This window comes from Lolium perenne, chromosome 3, assembly GCF_019359855.2.
Source record: "Lolium perenne isolate Kyuss_39 chromosome 3, Kyuss_2.0, whole genome shotgun sequence".
In the NCBI taxonomy this organism is placed as follows: domain Eukaryota; kingdom Viridiplantae; phylum Streptophyta; class Magnoliopsida; order Poales; family Poaceae; genus Lolium; species Lolium perenne.
The window spans coordinates 111,031,241-111,048,287 of NC_067246.2; the positions used below are offsets into that span (position 1 = coordinate 111,031,241).

At 46.5% G+C, this 17,047-nt stretch overlaps 2 protein-coding genes across 2 annotated transcripts; both read left to right on the top strand.

The window, feature by feature from the left end:
* Positions 1-5,072: 5,072 nt before the first annotated feature.
* LOC127342176 (uncharacterized) lies at positions 5,073-10,008 on the top strand. Its single transcript, XM_051368130.1, has 4 exons — positions 5,073-7,988; positions 8,478-8,674; positions 8,776-8,893; positions 9,583-10,008. Exons 1-4 carry the CDS (start codon positions 5,409-5,411, stop codon positions 9,640-9,642), a joined length of 2,955 nt encoding a protein of 984 aa, XP_051224090.1. The 5' UTR covers positions 5,073-5,408; the 3' UTR covers positions 9,643-10,008.
* A 491-nt stretch (positions 10,009-10,499) lies between these two features.
* On the top strand, positions 10,500-14,304 carry LOC127338347 (uncharacterized). The gene is made up of 6 exons (XM_051364502.1): positions 10,500-10,629; positions 10,699-10,772; positions 12,618-12,862; positions 12,958-13,133; positions 13,613-13,880; positions 13,980-14,304. The coding sequence occupies exons 1-5, from the start codon at positions 10,617-10,619 to the stop codon at positions 13,837-13,839; spliced, it is 735 nt and encodes a 244-aa protein (XP_051220462.1). The 5' UTR covers positions 10,500-10,616; the 3' UTR covers positions 13,840-13,880; positions 13,980-14,304.
* The last annotated feature ends 2,743 nt before the right edge of the window (positions 14,305-17,047 follow it).

Genomic DNA, 17,047 nt, shown 5'->3' on the forward strand with positions numbered 1-17,047 from the left:
TGATTCAAAACAAAACTAGTCACAAAACAAATAAAGGACACTCCAAGTTTTTCTGAGAATTCTATGTTGCTGAAAAAACAAAGTTCAGAAGTATGCAAACCGAGAGTTTTAATATGTGTCCGCTGGGGTGCCTTGGGCATCCCCAAGCCTACATTATTATATTGATCTTGGTGTGATGTTCCTCTATTCCCCGTGAAAAAACTTCAACACAAATTTTCTTCCCACTTTTCTATGGGGTGACATTAGTGTTACAAGAATAATATGATTGTTGCTATCTTTTCATTGATAAAATTATTTCTTCATAAACTAGAGAGAACATAATTTCCTACTAATTCTAGTATATCAAAAGTTTCAAGAACAAATCATTTTGATACTTAAAAGAATGGTTCCAACATTAAGAGGCAGAATCTATCCAAAATTTTAGCTCCAGAAAAACTGTATTTTTTCGACCACTTCGACATGTCAGGAATTTTAGAAAAAATTGTGCATATATAGGATGAAAAGTTGCAGATAATTTTAATTTATAAATATTTTATGAGTTACCAAAAAAAACATAAAAATCATGCACTATAAAGTGCAGCGCATGAATCAAAAACTCCATATTTGTTTCACAACTTTCATCATCCAAATGAGTAAAAATTGGTAATTTATTTTAGAAACCAGAGAGTAAACTAAACATAAACTATCATGCTACATAAAGCATTTAGAGATAAAATAAAAATAAAAACATCTCGGGTTGCCTTCCGTAAAGCGCTTTCTTTATAGCCATATAGCTAGTCTTACTTACTTGGTTTTTGTTGTATGGAAATCATGTGGTAGCTTGAATCTTGGTGTTATCTCCTTCATCGGAAAGTGCTCCATACAATTCTTATGTGGAAATTGGAATTTAACATTCCCCTCTTCTGAATAATAGCCCCTGTAGTTCTCAAAAAGAGTCTCCCAAGAATTATAGGACTGGAGGTACTACTACCCATGTCCACAGGCACATGTGTCATATGTAATTCAACCATAACATTATTAAATCTTCCTAATGTTTTTTAGTTGAATCATCGGCAAGTAAAAGATCTACATAGCATTCTTCCATATTCTTAATATTAAGCAAATTATATAGCTCCTTAGATAAAATAGAGACACTAGATCCTAAATCCAGAATAGCATATTGTGTCTCTTTGTCTATGACAATTAATATCTTGGGGATCCAAGCATCCCCAAGCTTAGGTGGTATCATAGCTTCTTTGTTATACCTTTCTATTTTTTCTTTAACTAGCACCGATGCCCGTGCGTTTCCATAGGAAAACAAGACATGGAGAAAGGTGATTTCATTTTGATAGTCCCCACAAGCACGATGATTTGTAGTTTCGACCCAACGATGTATGCCGACATTTTTATCCCTCCTTCTAACCTCTAAGGACCAATATCATGTGTTGTTTGCTTATCTCACGACGGGTCTGAGCTGTTGTTCACGACGGGATGGAACTTCGTGGCGGATTTGGAGATTCTAGTCGCCATTGCGCCCAGTTCTCCTAGGAACGGGATGTGGGGAAGATGCACCACGAGGCCGTCGGTTGATTCATACTGTGGTCGCGGCTTGGTGCCCTGGAGGAGTTTGGGGCGGGCGGTGGCCAGGATTGGTGCCCTGGAGGAGTTTGGGGTGGGCGGCGGCCATGCTTGGTGCCCTGGAGGAGTGGGGGGCGGCGGCGATCGGGGGCTTAGTGGGATATGGCATCGGGCAGAGTGTGGTAGGGGAGGCCCACCATGGGAACAACACGGAGAGAGAAATGGAGGCGAGATAAGGTCTCAAGATCCTATTCTGGAGCCGCCGTCATGGTTAGAGAGAGAGCTGATGTGGGCATTACCCTTCCAAGCAGATCACTGCAGTCCGTGATGGACCAATACGTCGGTTCCAGCAATGGAAATGTGGAAGGAGGCGGATTCTTGACAGACAAGGCAAGTAGATGTCGCTTAAGGGAAAAATATATTAGATCTCATTGTAATCTAGTCAAATCCGTGCAGGACTCTCGGGACCTGGCCTCCTATATAAGGGCCAGGAGAGGGCCTGTCGGATCCCTACCTTCACAATCTACACGATCCGCATACACCAAACGCTAGAAACCTTGCCGATAGGTGAGATCACCACCATGCTGTCTATTGGCTGCCCCATTTTAACTTTTTTCATCGATTATCAAGATCAGACAAGCAGGAGTAAGGGTTTTACCTCATCCAGGGCCCCGAACCTAGGCAAATCTCACCTCTTGCTCGTTTGGTATCTGATGTCTAGTGCTAACCTGCAGGATTCCATCAATCCTAAGCCCCTCATGGTGGGCATTGCCGAGGACCCCCCTCGTCAATTGGCGCCGTCTGTGGGAACCCTGCTCGTTTATAACACAACATCGGCTGTTTCGATCGCGCCGGCTGCATCATCGCTGACGTCGTCATCGTTGGCTCTGTCATCGCCGATCTTAGAAGATCTGATCTGCTTCGGGTCCTTCAAGTTCCCCCACGCCTTCGTGTCACGTTCGGCCTTTTCGGGCACGTGGTGGGATGGACATGGCGTTCGGGAGCGTCCACCTCAGCATCAGCGAAGGTGGAGTTCTACAACTTCCTGACCCGATCACTTCGGGCCCCGTAGCGCCCGCGTCTTCATTGAATGCTACATCCTCTGCTTCATCACCAACCGCAGCCAAACTATCGGCTGCTACTTCGTCAACCACTGCATCAACAATACCGATCGTGTCGGCTCCGTCGTCACCATTAGCATCATCATTGCGCCGGACCACATCTATGATGTTTGTCGAATCCGATGATTCTGAGTCGTTAGACCTGACGTCGTACAACTGCATCGACTGCGACACCAGGCACGAGCTCGGCTCGGATGCTGCTCCCTTCGTGTGCAGCGTCAAGTACTCCTCGGACGAGGAAAGCATCGACAGATATGGCGAGATCATCCCTCCGTTCAAGGCGTGGCTGGCGCAGTATCAGGTCTGCGTCACCTTCGATCCGGAGGCAGAAACTGAAACCCCTGCGGCCGGCAATGCCGCGTGCGTTAGGAACAATCAGCTACAGGATGGCGAAACTGGTGACATCAATGCCAATACCACCATCTTAGTCTCTCACACAGATTGGGACTGTTGTGGGTATACTTTATGAGTATGCCAACGACATGGTCTAGATCCGGCAAACCCGGGTGGCCCACAGATGGTGGTGTGGCGTATGGCCCACCGAGCGGCCCAGTTGTTGTTGACAGAAGATGGATGAAGTCCAGCCTATGAGCAGGAGCCGGATCTCAACCGATTTACGGAGTAGGCGGATCTATGGAGACCCATGAAGTATCCGGATCCATGGCGGCAAGCTAGATCTAGGTGGATCATTGACGTGCACGACAATGTATATTCCGTATTTAGGCATCTTGTATTATGGCTAGGACTCTCCGTAGAAACTCTAGATCCGGACGTCTTTATAAGCTGGATCCTGGGAGCCCTAGAGACACAACCACAACTCATTGTAACCACGCGAAAGCGCCCAGATAATTCCAGACAACCAACAATAGGCCCTATCATCATGCAGGTGTTCCGAAGTTGGGTAAATCGCATACCACCCTCACGAGAACTCTCCACCCGATGGCCCCTACTTCTTCTCCCTTCCGTGAGGATCCCTCCTCCGAAGCACCGGTTGAATAGGCAAGTTTAGTCCTCTTCCTATTCCTTGCATACACACAGCGATTCCTTTCACATGCACTGACCGGTGAAAGAAATCTTTGTTTATTTGTATGATGCGAACCAATAATATGCACCGCTTTTTCTGTCAGAAGGTTTGATGCGGTGCTCTACTATGTATAGAACCGATGCTAAGACCTCAATGGTTCGCTTTGATGCAAAATAGTGGCTGGTCTAAGGGTACTTCAGCCCCTGAACCCACCCACGATTGCTTCATTTGGCGAGCCCATATCAACCCCGCCCCCCCGGGGAGCGGTCGGGGAGTCCGGAGGAAACAAAAGCGCGGGAATCGTCGAGGAAAGTTCCCGTGCGACTGGTGGCCCCGACTTGTCGGCGACAAAGGCCGATTGTCGTCCTCATCCCATCGTCTTTCGCACACTTCAAAAGCCTGCTGTCGATCAGTATTCGCCATGACGCGTAGCTTCCACTCGACGAGTTAATGTCGTCTCCTCGAATTCGCTGCTCCCTCTATTTATGGCGGAGCAACCGCGTCTGGCCGCATTCACCACCGCCGCCCCCTTCTCCCCACTCTACTCTCCCCGAAAACTCCTCCAACAATGGCGAACCGCTTCCTAGGCAACGACGTGGCGAACAATAGCTTTCGGCCGGCGGTCGCTGCACCAATGGGAGGGGAGGCTGCTGCACATGGCGGGCTACCCGGCGCCGCCGGACATCCGCGAGCCCGGAGGCTGACGCCTGAGCGCGGGGGGCGTCCCGATCCTGTCGCCGCCGGTGGGAGGCGACGCCCTCGACGCCGAGCCGCGCTTCTTCCCCGACAACTATACGCCGCGTGGAACGACTTCTTCCGGCGAAGGTAGAGCGTGAACTCGCCGCATACGACGGCCCTCCCCTCCTCCCGCGCGCAACAGCGCCGCTGGCCGCCGCCGCTGGGGAGCGTGCCGGGCCGCACCCTCGAGAACATGCTCGCGCACATCGAGGGCGGCAACTACCCCGTATTGGGGATGCCGCCGCCGGCGGAGGCGCCTTCCGTGTCGCGCCGAGGTCGGCATCCCGTTCCTGCAGGTCGGGTCCTCCACCTACGACGCCGAGGAGCGTCAAGAAGGAGCCGACGCCGCCACCACCGACCAGAGGAGGCAGCGGCGCCCTCGTCATCCGCGAGGGGGACCCTTGTTGTCTCCATCGTGCAACCGCAAGAGAAAGACGACGAAGGGCAACTGGGTCCCAGCTCGCCGACGAGGAGGCTACGGCGATCCACGAGGCCATCGCGAGGTCGTTCCATACTATACCGATTTTCTACCCACAAATCGGGCGACCGACGTCTAGACGGCCCATATTTTTGCTAGTAAAATAAAATAAAATAAAATAAAATAGATCATGGAACTGAAGAATAGGAAACGCTTGGAGTAGCAATTCCTTAGTAACCTGATCCCAACAGCCGGTTCTGACTCCAACTCCTCACGGAAACGAAGCCCGACCACCGCATTCCCCGTCCCGGCCGGCGGCTACCGCATCCCCCGAAACCGGCGGCGGGTCTCCTACCTCCCCGGCGAAGCCAGCTCCAGCTCCTGTGAGGCAAGGAGAGGAGGGACCCAGTCGGCGGACCGAAACCCTAGCCCTAGCCCCAGCCCCAGCGGCATCGGTATGTGACATCGCCGACGCGGCCGTCGCCGGCGCGCCGTCCCAAGCTACCTCACTTCTCGTCCCCAACGCGCGGCCTCCCCGACAGCGGGGGACATGGAGCGAGGAGATACGCCCAATTCAGGACCGCCAGTTGCGGCGTCAGTGATGGCGGCGGCAGCCATGGGAGAGTCCCAGTGTGAGGCGACGCGGCAGAAGAGGATGAAGAAGAAGCCAAAGCCGGATGGTGCGGGGTTCGGGGTGGCTCCGTCGCAATCTCCCCTGCCGGCTGCCACATTCCTCCAAACCCATACCCAATCCCCCGCTCCCGGAACCCCAATCCTGGAGGAGGCGGTGGCTGTGAGGAAGAGGAAGGTGCGTAATGATCAGAAGGCGGCAGCGGAGGGGGACAAACATGGGAAGGAGCCCATGCTGGCAGCAACAACGACGATGAAGAAGAAGAAGAAGCATAGGGAGCGCAGGTCATCTCCTTCACTGTCCGCTGCTGCCGCTGCCAAAGAACCAATTTTGCAGCAGGGGCCGGAGGTGAACACCGAACAGAAGCGGAATAATGAAGAGGGGCCATCCACCGCCCAATTGCTTCAAGACCCAGCTCAATCCCCAGCTCTCGGAGCCCAGATCCTGGAAGAGGCGACGACCGAGGCTGCAATGAGGAAGTGGAAAATGCGTGATGAGAAGAGGGTGGCGGTACTGCCTTTTGCTCAAAACCAGGAGCAGACGGAGGAGCGTGTGCTGGCGGTGACGACAAAGAAGAAGAAGCGCAAGCGCAGGGAGAGCAAGTCATCGCCTTCACTGACCGCTGCTGCCACTGTCGAAGCACCAATCTTGCAGCAGGAGGCCAAGGTGACCAAGAAACGATTGCCACTTGATCCCACACAGGCTCAATCACAAGGAACAAAGCCCCCCCGTGCCTCCAAGCCTCTATCCGCTGCCACATTCCTTGAAGCTCAAACTCAACCCCTAGCTTCCAGAACCCCAATGTTGGAGGAGGCGGCTGTGGCAGTGATGAGTGAGAGGAAGATTTGTAAGGAGCAGAAGGTGGTGGCACTGCCTCTTTCCCAAAACACTACATTGGAGGAGCCCGTGCTGGCGATGACGATGATGAAGAAGAAACATAAGGAGCGCAAGTCATCTCCTTCACTCACTGTTCCCACTATTGCCGAAGCCCCAATCTTGCAGCAGGAGGCAAAGATGACCAAGAAACGATTGCCACATGATCCCACGCATGCTCAATCACAAGGAACAAAGGCTTCCCATGCCGCCAAGCCTCTATCTGCTGCCACATTCCTTGAAGCTCCAACTCAACCCCCAGCTTCCAGAACCCCAATGTTGGAGGAGGCGGCCGTGGCAGTGATGAGTGAGGGTAAGATTTGTAAGGACCAGAAGGTGGCGGCACTGCCTCTTTCTGAAAACACTACCTTGGAGGAGCCCGTGCTGGCGGCGACGATGATGAAGAAGAAGAAACACAAGGGGCACAAGTCATCTCCTTCACTCACTGATGCCGCCGCTGCCGAAGCCCCAATCTTGCAGCAGGAGGCAAAGGTGACCAAGAAACCGAAGCGGAGGAAGGAGGAGGGGCCATCTACCTATTCGCCATTGCAACTTCACCCCGGGTTGACTCAGTCAGAAGGAACAAAGGTTTCCCATGCCTCAAAGCCTCTACCCGCTGCCACATTCTTTGAAGACCCAGCTCAATACACAGCTCCCAGGGCCCCAATGCTGGAAAAGGCGGCGGCGGTGATGAGCAAGAGGAAGATTTGTAAGGAGCAGAGGGTGGCAGCAGTGTGTCTTGCCCAAAATACAACCTTGGAGGAGCAGAGGGACGACACCATGGCGGTAAAGGAGAAAAAGGAGTCCAATCACATGAAGCACACACTGTCATCTATTTCTGCATCAGCTGCATCTGAAACCACCATTTGGGAGCACAAAGTGAAGGTGACCAAGAAACAGAAGCAGAGGAAGCAGCAGGAGCCATCTGGCAAGTCACCATTGTCACTTCACCCTGGCCAGACTCACTCAGCCCAATCACAAGGGGGCAAAGCTCCACCGGAACAAGAGGGAGAAGCTGATGCCCGAAAGGGTAGTAGTATTAAGAAAAGCAATGGAAAAATGCCCTGCGTCCGTGTCCTCAGCAATCGTAAGCTTATCAAGGAGGCAAGCAAGAGGCAGCCGGCGCTGCCCGAAGGCTTTGTGCCGTTCAGTGATTTTGTTTCCAATTGCACGGAGCAGAACCCTGATGAATCATTGCCTTACCGTGCATTTTTTGATCAGTTCCGCTATAACCCTGTCCGTGGAGATCACAAACCCCCACTTCCTAGAACCCCTGATCATCTAGCAAGGCTGCTACCTCGGGCGAATGAAACCTCCAAGGCTTCCAAGACTAACAATTCTGTAGTTTGCAAGTCAAAGAAGAAAGATTCAGGTCCTGGCTCACAGGAGAAACTACATCCACAAGTAAAGGAAAACCCTAAGAAAATGGGGACCACAAAGCGAAGGCAACCACCACCGTTACTTACCCCTGCTGAGATGTGCTCAGACATATACAGGCGCGTTCCCCTGGATCAGCTGGTACCACCGCCACGCTCTCCGCATAATCTTTTGCAGGAGAAGTATGCTTCTGATCCATGGAAGGTTATTGTCATCTGCATGCTGCTCAACTTAACACAGGGTAAACAGGTAAGCTCCAAGATTATTCGCTTGAACTTAATTTCTGTGCAAACTAATATGATTAATGAAAGTTCTGATAGTCTCGAAAGTTAAAAAAAAAACTCGCTTGTGTTCCTGTAAGCTAATGATAATGAATGATTGATCAGTGTTTCCACACTTATTTCATATGTAAAAAGATGGCTAACCAATAACTTTTTTCTCGATTAATAAGTCAAGAAGATAACTGAACTTGAATTGTCAAAAATATTTCGTAGTTTATATGTAGAAGTGGGAGCCGCTGTTTCATTTTGATGGTCCTTTGAAGAACAATTTTGCTGCACAGGCAAGCTTAGCAGTTGCATGTAACATGGTCTCATTTTTTTATTGTGTTTGTGTATTGTGTTATTTGAGTGTAGCACTGTATTTAGACTTGTGTTCCATTTGTTTTAGGAGATAATGCATCAATACCATTTTCCAGTTTAAGTTCAAGAATTCAGTCCTCTCTATTAACTAATGTAGGTCAAAAATATTATTGAGGGGTTCTTCGAATGCTATCCTGATGCTCACTCTGCAATTAACGCTGACCCTGAGAAGATGGCGGGGTATCTTGAATGTCTAGGGTTGCAGCATGTAAAAACAACTAGAATCCAGAAATTCTCCAAGGAGTATGTTGAAAAAGAATGGACCTATATTACTGAGCTTTGTGGTGTCGGCAAGTGAGTACTGCCCCTTTAATTCTTCTGTTGGATATGAAGTATTTGTATAATGGTGCTTCTTATTCCGCCTGATTAGTAACAATAAATTATACTTACTGTAGGTATGCAGCTGATGCTTACGCAATATTTTGTGCTGGTAGAGCAATAGAGGTGGCGCCTAAAGACCACAAGTTAGTTGATTATTGGAAGTACGTCTGCTTTAAGCTGCCCCTGATGCAGGTAGTATTCTGGACACATGTGGTTTAGTGAATTGTTGTGAGCTTGCATTTTAAAATTTCATGGCTCCATGTGAGATGCTAATTAAGACCGGAAAAATGCTCATGAGCTTCTCCGAACTTTTCTGCATCCATACTATCAGTGGATGCTCCACCTTGCTCTTCACGCCCAAACAACACCTCAATAAAATCCCTGAAATACACCAAGGCCTGTTATACTGATTTTTCAATATCTGCGGCAATGTATATGTAATTTATTTGAAAATCATGTACTTGTTCTCCATAAATATCTTATGGCCATGAAGAGGCTGTCAAACAAGGAACTCTATCTGTGAGAACTATGAGGGTATCTAGCTATTGGTATTATCATCTATATATAATGGCAAGTGAGATATTTCTATTCTTTATTCCTAGATAGTCATTGTAAGTAGACTTCGTCTCTATGTTAGCGCTAGAAGCAGTGTACTCTTTCTGGTCTTGTGCAATGCTAATTTGAGCTTACTATACCAAGCAATGCTATGAACCGGACCGTTTGAATTGTGTCAAATCCATTGAGCGAGCCTTTGTCCAGCCGCAAACTCATGAATTGCATTTGCAGACACACCGCGATACTGGAGATATATATTATTTGAGTTCTCAAGACAAATTAATAAAAGTCGCACTTTGACCTTCAAACTTGTTCATATATTGCAGAAAGCGCAAAACGCGCAGGAAGCTGGAGTTCAGGAGCAGGAATTAGCCGTGATGAGCTAAAACAGGAAATTGGGCTGTAGGACACAGCAAGTGCTGCTGATGTTGTGCTTTGCCTCCTGAATAGTATTATTAAAAACGTGATGCTGCTGTCTATGAGGGCAAACCATTTTTTTTTATGCGATGACTTTGGCTGTGAATCATCATCTTAATTGTTTGGGCCTTGTACAGGATGTTGCAAGTTGAAGGCAAAGAAGTTTCTGTCAGTATTTGAAGTTTATCTTTATCTTTAAATACGTCTTCTTTGTTTGTAGATAGATTTACTATCCTCTGGAAATAAAGTTTTTTTTCTCCCTGGTCCAGTTGACACTGACGGAACATGTTCCTAGTGTGTTGAATAAATTGAGAAGATTTTGGTGTTTTTCTTAACGAGAGTTTGGTGCCAAGATCCATCCAAGGATCCAAGTTCAGTGTACATTGATTGAGTCAGAAACTGGTGGACTATATCTGTCTTGGTTTCCTTTTTTGTGTGATGTAAATGGGTTCACTGTGGGGCTGAGTCCATTTGTCCAAAAGTTTAGTTGGTCTGCTGAGTTCCAGATTGTTTCCTTGCTCCAGACTATTGTTACTAGAGTGTTGTTTAAACTGAGCAGAGTAACGTGTGATGTTCACGCTACTGACTAGAGAAACATGTGCCGATGCTGTTCATTATTGACGGAACCTATTTATAGCAGCATACTGCCTGGCGCACTGAAACGGCATAGAGAGAACCATGGGGATGGTGGATTAGATGGCATACCATTTTCAGAATATGATTTACTTTTGCTATGATTTAGTTCCCTTATTCTCTCACTCAGCGTTTATGATTGATTACTACTGATTGACAACATTCCCAAGGTAAGTAATTTTCCTGGGCAAGAAATCAAGTTAATTAATTTGAAATCCCTTTTGCCGGGCAACACCAATATCACAGCCTCCTTTTTAAGGCAAGCAGCATCCCCTCCCCTCCCTCGTCCCTGAACACTGCAGCTCTTCCAATGGTGTTCTGGGGTAAACATCCCCTTCCTCCTCTCTCCTACTATGCAGGACCTGCTATGTCTAATTTCTGTATGTATATAGGCGTGGAGCTGAGGCCAGGGACGCCCTACACCCACCACTGCCAGCCCTCCCATGGCCGTCTCCGCATTTCCAAGGTTAACATTTCTTATTCAAATTCATCATCCTGTTAAACTCATGATGTATACTAGTGTGTACACGATTTTTCCGTATGAGTTACCAATAATTTGCCTCACCCCTAGTCATGCTCTCATATGTAAAAGAAGCGTTATTCAAGGATATTTTCTTTCTGATTACATTCTGTGACAACCCATCGCATGAATAAACCAAAACCAGAACAATAGAAGAATAGCAATCTTAATGTACACAAAAATGAGGGAGGGAGAAAATTACTCTGGGTTCAGAGTAAAAAAACATGTCATACACTTGATTTACGCTACTATTTGGAGTACAACCCAGATCTAATAACTTAGAGGCACAATGAGGAAGACATATTTTGGAGGATGGTACTATAGGGCAAAACTTCACTTCGCTGCATATTCCATCAGAATCAGGATCTCTCTATCGACCAAAACTTTAGTCGCATTTTCTGCCAGTCAACTATCCAGTTCACATGTTATATGAGCTGTCATGTTTAATTTTTAATGAGAGCTGTAGGAACTACAAGCTAAAATATATACTCATCGCCATCCAGTTGGAGGTTATATGATGTTATCAGCTTCTGCTTAATTTCTCCACTTCTTCACTGTAATATGTTTCAGTTGCAGCAGTCCCTTCTGCTCTAACAGCGGAGGAGTCCAACCGGAGCCACTGTAACTTATCTTTGAGCACAGAAAGCCTTTCAAATCCGTGTACCTTGTCAATTGTTGCTATGATCTCTCTATCATCTCCAGATCAGTACCAGATTTCTCCAATTTACCATGGAACTCTTCCTTTTTAGAATTAGGTGCTTGCGTATATGCAGCTATCCTTCATGCTTCCTTGAAGTTGCTTGCAGCAGCAGCAAGCCTCTAGTTTAGGACCCCTTTTATCAATAACTCTCAGGTTCTGCTTAAATGTAGCTACCTCCATTAGTGCTTATCTCAATGTGGCTGCTCAAAATCACATGAATGCATCAGCACAAGCATAACAAGAAATTAGCAAAAACTATATTATATTCAGTGCAAGTCTCAGCCAACAAAAACAGAGCAAATTCTTCTCTTTTGAAAGCAGAGCAAATTGAAGAACATAGAAGTTAGTAGTGCGAAGGTGGCCGCTGTCAGCGTGAAACTAGCGTCATAATTTCACATGAATACACCAAAATTTAACTTGGAGACAGTACAAATGGAAAGAAAAATGTGACCAAATCATCAAAATGCATCCATAGGTCTGTTTCTCTAATGTTTCAATTGAAGTATCACAAGCAAAAAAAAAAATCGATCCATCTGCCGCTCGCCAACAAACAAAATATCCCCGCGCCCAAACAGATCCAAGAATCGAAATCTATTGTGGTAGAGGAATACGAATGGAGGAACATGTTGTTACCATGGCTGCAAGAAGAAAGTCTGAATCTAGGAGCAGCTCATGGGGCGGCCTGAATAGTGAATACACATGTCTCGCCGGGAGCAGCAGAGCTGGCGACGCCGTAACTTAGCTCCGACTAAGGTCGCTGCCTCGCACAGAAGGATAAGTCTCCACCGCGCTAGTTTTCGTCTTTGCCGTTGATACCATTTTTCCATCACCTCTCCGGCCAACGTTTTTTTTTAATTTAGGTCTAATGGGCTCGTGATGAGGGGAGCGTAACTAAGCTAGGATTAGGCTGTCGGGATGTGATTCATTTCCCTTTTATATTATCACTTTATTTTCCGAAAGTTAATTGTTAGATAGTTTATTGAAACAATCTTTAAGTATGACATGATAATCATTAAGCTAAATTATATTTTTGCAAACTTGAGCCCTCCAAAGATTTTAAATTTATTTTACTTTTCTGTGATGATTCTTAGGCTGCACTGGTCAGCTACGACGCTGCTACAAGGACTCTGGTTCAATGTACTGTTGGTAACAGGATGCCGCTGATACTTTGTAGCTTGAATCCTATGTTGGCTGAGATGTGCCATCTAGATGTCGAGTTTGACGAGGATGTCGATGTTCTGTTTTCAGTACTTGGTCCAAATTCTGTGCATCTCTCTGGATATTACCTCCAGAGCAGCACTAGCAATATCAATATTGCACTAGACAAAAAATCATCGTATCCTTTTTCAAATGTTGATTGACCTTATGCTTTGTTTCATTTTTTGTGTAGCGCTTTAGACACATATAGTTCATTCTTAACCTTGTAACAAGAGAATCTTATGAAGAAGATATTGAAGCGTCTGATAGCGAGTATATTTCCGAGAGTGATGAGGAAAGTTATGAATCTGACTTCATTGATGACGGTGACCTTGAAGTATTTGACAAAAAATATGATTTAGATTCTGATGATCATGATGTCTGCTCCTTCCCTGGTCACCGCCAACAAGGTATATGAATGAAGTGTGAATCAGTAACATACTTAGGACATATGTTGTTCATATGCATACTCCTTTGTAGCATTCTTTTAAGTAAGGATATAAGGATACTCTTTTAATCAAACTCAATGATGATTATGAATTCTGGACTTAGATTTCATTTGTAGTTCACTACTTAAAAATTAAAATGAGACCAAATGGTTTTCATGTCATAAAATTTTACTTGTTTTGCACACAACATATTGTCACCTTTATACTACATATGTCACAGTGTAGAGTTTTGGTATCTTTTGTAAAAGTTCTATCAACATGCCTGTTTCAACTTATATTGTGCAAGTCTTCGTACTTCTAGGTCTTTTTGTATTATTTTATTCACATTGGTTGCCTTTGTGTTTAAAAAATGATGTTTGATGCTGCACCTGTCTAATTCACACATCTCCTCAAGTTTCCATCTATTGAGCTCTAGCACATTGTAATGCTTTTTTCCATAGCATTTGAACTGCAGCGACATTCAGAGAAGAAGAAGCACCCAGCTGACAACTCCGCTAGCAGCAACAGCAGTGAAGATGAATTTTTTTCGAGCAGGAGTGAAATCATGCAAGAGTTGCGTATGTCGGCTTTGTTGAATAAGATTTATGGTAACGTTTCTCAAGAAATTAAACCCAAAAATATCATGTCAAATGACGAGACCAAGAAACAGAGTAATGATGCCAGATAAAGAAAATGTGAAGCCATCAATCACGATCCTTCAGATCCAACGTATATCACAGCTTCCACCTTTGTTGTATAATATCTGTATGTATTATGTTTATTACTGAATACTGATGTGCGTCTTGTTACCTGACGTGATCTGGGCAGTAGCAGAGGTGAATGGATCAGCGATTCCAGAATGTGAAGTTGAAAAACACAAGAAATCCAAGAAAAGTCTATGAAGTTGAGTTGTGCAGAAGGATTCTAAAGCGGACCATAATAAATAGGCACAGACTATGAAGTAGGTATTTGATTAGCATGTCGATTTGCAATAATATAATTTTTTTCTCGTGTTTTATACAAGTCCTTGTGTATTAGATGTGAGGTTGACAAGTGTGGCATCCATCCTACCCCTGGGTGTAGTTACCCCCTAGCTAGTTGGTCTCCACGTGACCCCAACCTTCATCCACGCTGGTTTTGCATATTGCTTTCCCGATCAGCACCAACGGGCAAATGGATGCCAACATACCTCCTCCGTTTGAGATTAAGTAAAATACTTCATTATTTTATTTGGTAATTATCTCAAAGAGGTTGTTAGGGCCAGCAATTTTTCGAGATTTGAACCATCTGCGTCCTTATCTTATGTGCCAAGCTTTTCACAGAATTAAATAAAATCGTGATTATCTGGTTACTAACAAACATCTAGATTTTTTGGTTAGTTATCCTTAGTCGATCAGTTCGTGGAACGGCCGGCCGGAGAGACGTCAGGACGTCAGGCAGTGTATTAGACTTTCTTCCATGAGATCTGATCGTTAGCTCATTCATCACAAGAAGTCTACGGAGCCAAAGATCTTAAACTGGGTGGAGTTGGATCTACAAGGACTAAGGTATGAGACGACCTAATTATATATACATAAACAATGAGACATGTGCCAGAGACGAACGATTGCTGTCTACAATGAAATGAAGTGGTTGCCTGCAGACGTCCTCTGTGATTTTCAAGTAGCATTATAATAGTTGTAGCTCTATTGTTTCGATTGAAACTCGCCGCCTATATATACTGCACCTTGACACTGTGTGGCAGTCTGGGCACCTAGGCATCCTCCGGGCCAGGTTGAAGAAAGCCCGATGCTCAAAAACTGGGCCCATGCCTGCCCCAGCCAGAAAGCTTGAAAATATGGCGGGCCGGCAGGCCACAGGCCGGGACTCTTCCTTATTCTGCCTATTTGCACTACCCAGCCCAGCCTAGCTCGTTCATCCGGCCAACATATTCAGGTCGCCAAGGCCTAGAGATTTTCTTTATCGAAAAAAATCATGCTCTTGATATTTCAATGAAGTAAAAATTGGTATAGGTAATTTTCTGAACCCCGCCGCCGGCGACCCTCCTCGGTAGCCCACCGCCCCAAGCACCTGCCCGCCATGCCCTCCTCCGGCGCCGACACCGATCGCGAGCGCTCCGCTGACGGGCTGCGATGGTTGGAATCCGCAGGTGAGTCCTCAAGCTCTAGGTCCTACCACGACATCGCTTGCATGCCGCCACCGGCCCCAAGTCCGGCCGTCGCGCCCGCGCCTCGGGCCCTCGCCGCTAGGCTGCAACCCTAGGCCGTGCCCCGGCCGCCACTCGTCTGGGGCCGCGCTCCGAGATCCACCGCACCAGCCCCGAGGTCGACGATGAGGGCTTCCAGCTCCCCAGACGCATGAATCATTGCCAGTGCTTGCGACACGCGGCCGCCCCCTCCCGCCTCGTCACCGCAGCCTGTCACCCGAGGCGGTCGTCGACCTCTGCTTCCGATGCCTGGAGCCTGCCCAGGTCGTTTGCGACCGCGTCAAGGACGTTCGCTGCTGCTGTTGTCTCCTCTCTGGCTACGAGGGTAAGGATTAAAAGACACGTCTGACGGGCGACCGTCGTGAGCAGCCCCGTGCGCCTCCTCAATGCATCGATGCCCCACGCCAGGAGGGGTGATGCACCGCGGCGCCCGCAGTACTCCCCGCCGCTGTCAACACCCGGATTTTTAAGTCCAGATGCCTATTATGCCATTCATCGCAATCCCAGGAATATTGTTTTTGCGAGACATAATAGATTGATATCACAGAACATCATTCATTACAACATCATAATAGTCTTACAAATAAAGGATCACATGATCCAGTCTCATTACAATAATAGTTGATCTATTGATCAAGTACAAAACACATAGCGGAAGCGAAGTAGCGTAGTAGTAATCCATCTGTTCCACAGGCAACTGTTGACGTCAGGAGTGGTCCTAGTTGTCGTAGACGTCATGTTGTCCTTCATCCTGGTACTGGGGTTCATCTTCATAGTCTGGCCATTTGAATAGCCATGGACACAGCCATGAGTACTTTAAAGTACTCGCAAACTAATACTAGTGTAAGCACTAACAATTATATCAATGGGGTCTAAGCTCTAGGTTTATTTGCATAAAGCCAGTTTTTATTTCATAAGCATTTAGTAAACAAAGACTCCTCATTTGCCTAACTTAACTCAAGTGGGAACATTAGTGTCATTCCCACAACTCTGTTGTGATTCAAAGTCAAAGTCACCTTTCAATTCAAGTCACAAGTCACCATTCATATTTTTAGAAAAGTTCTGATGACGGAACAGTATGGCCTTTCCAACTGTCCATGACCGCGGACGCGGCTATTCGAATAGGTTAAACTCTGCAGAGGTTGTACACTTGTGCCACAACAATTGCAATAGTCCGTCAGGGGTAACTGGCCCTGATTTATCGCACTCAGTGCGCGAACTACTAATAATAACCTTTCATTTACATACCCTAGTATAGGCACCTCTCCCCATGAGCTTGGCCTCCCAGTGAAGACCAACAGTCAACCCGGGAACTGCACAGGGTTTGGGTCTGACATTCACTTCATTTCACGTCATTTCACTTTTGGTGGAGGCAGCCTTGGCATAACCCCTATGACGCTTGTTCAGAGGGAACCCATACTAAAATACATAAGTTTCTAGTTAAGCCTTACCCAGATTCAGGTATTGTGGGGGTACTTGTAAAATTGGAATGGTATCGCATACGAACCCAACCATCAGTTTTGTATAATCCACCAAGTCATTCACAAGTCATATTCACCTTAAAAAATCTTTCAATAGAATGACTCATCATTCCAAGGTTTTCAAAGTCATTGGTTTTCACAAGTTCCCATCTAAAATAGTCACTTTTAGTATTAGCACTAGCAACTAGTCATGAGGGGTGCTAACTATC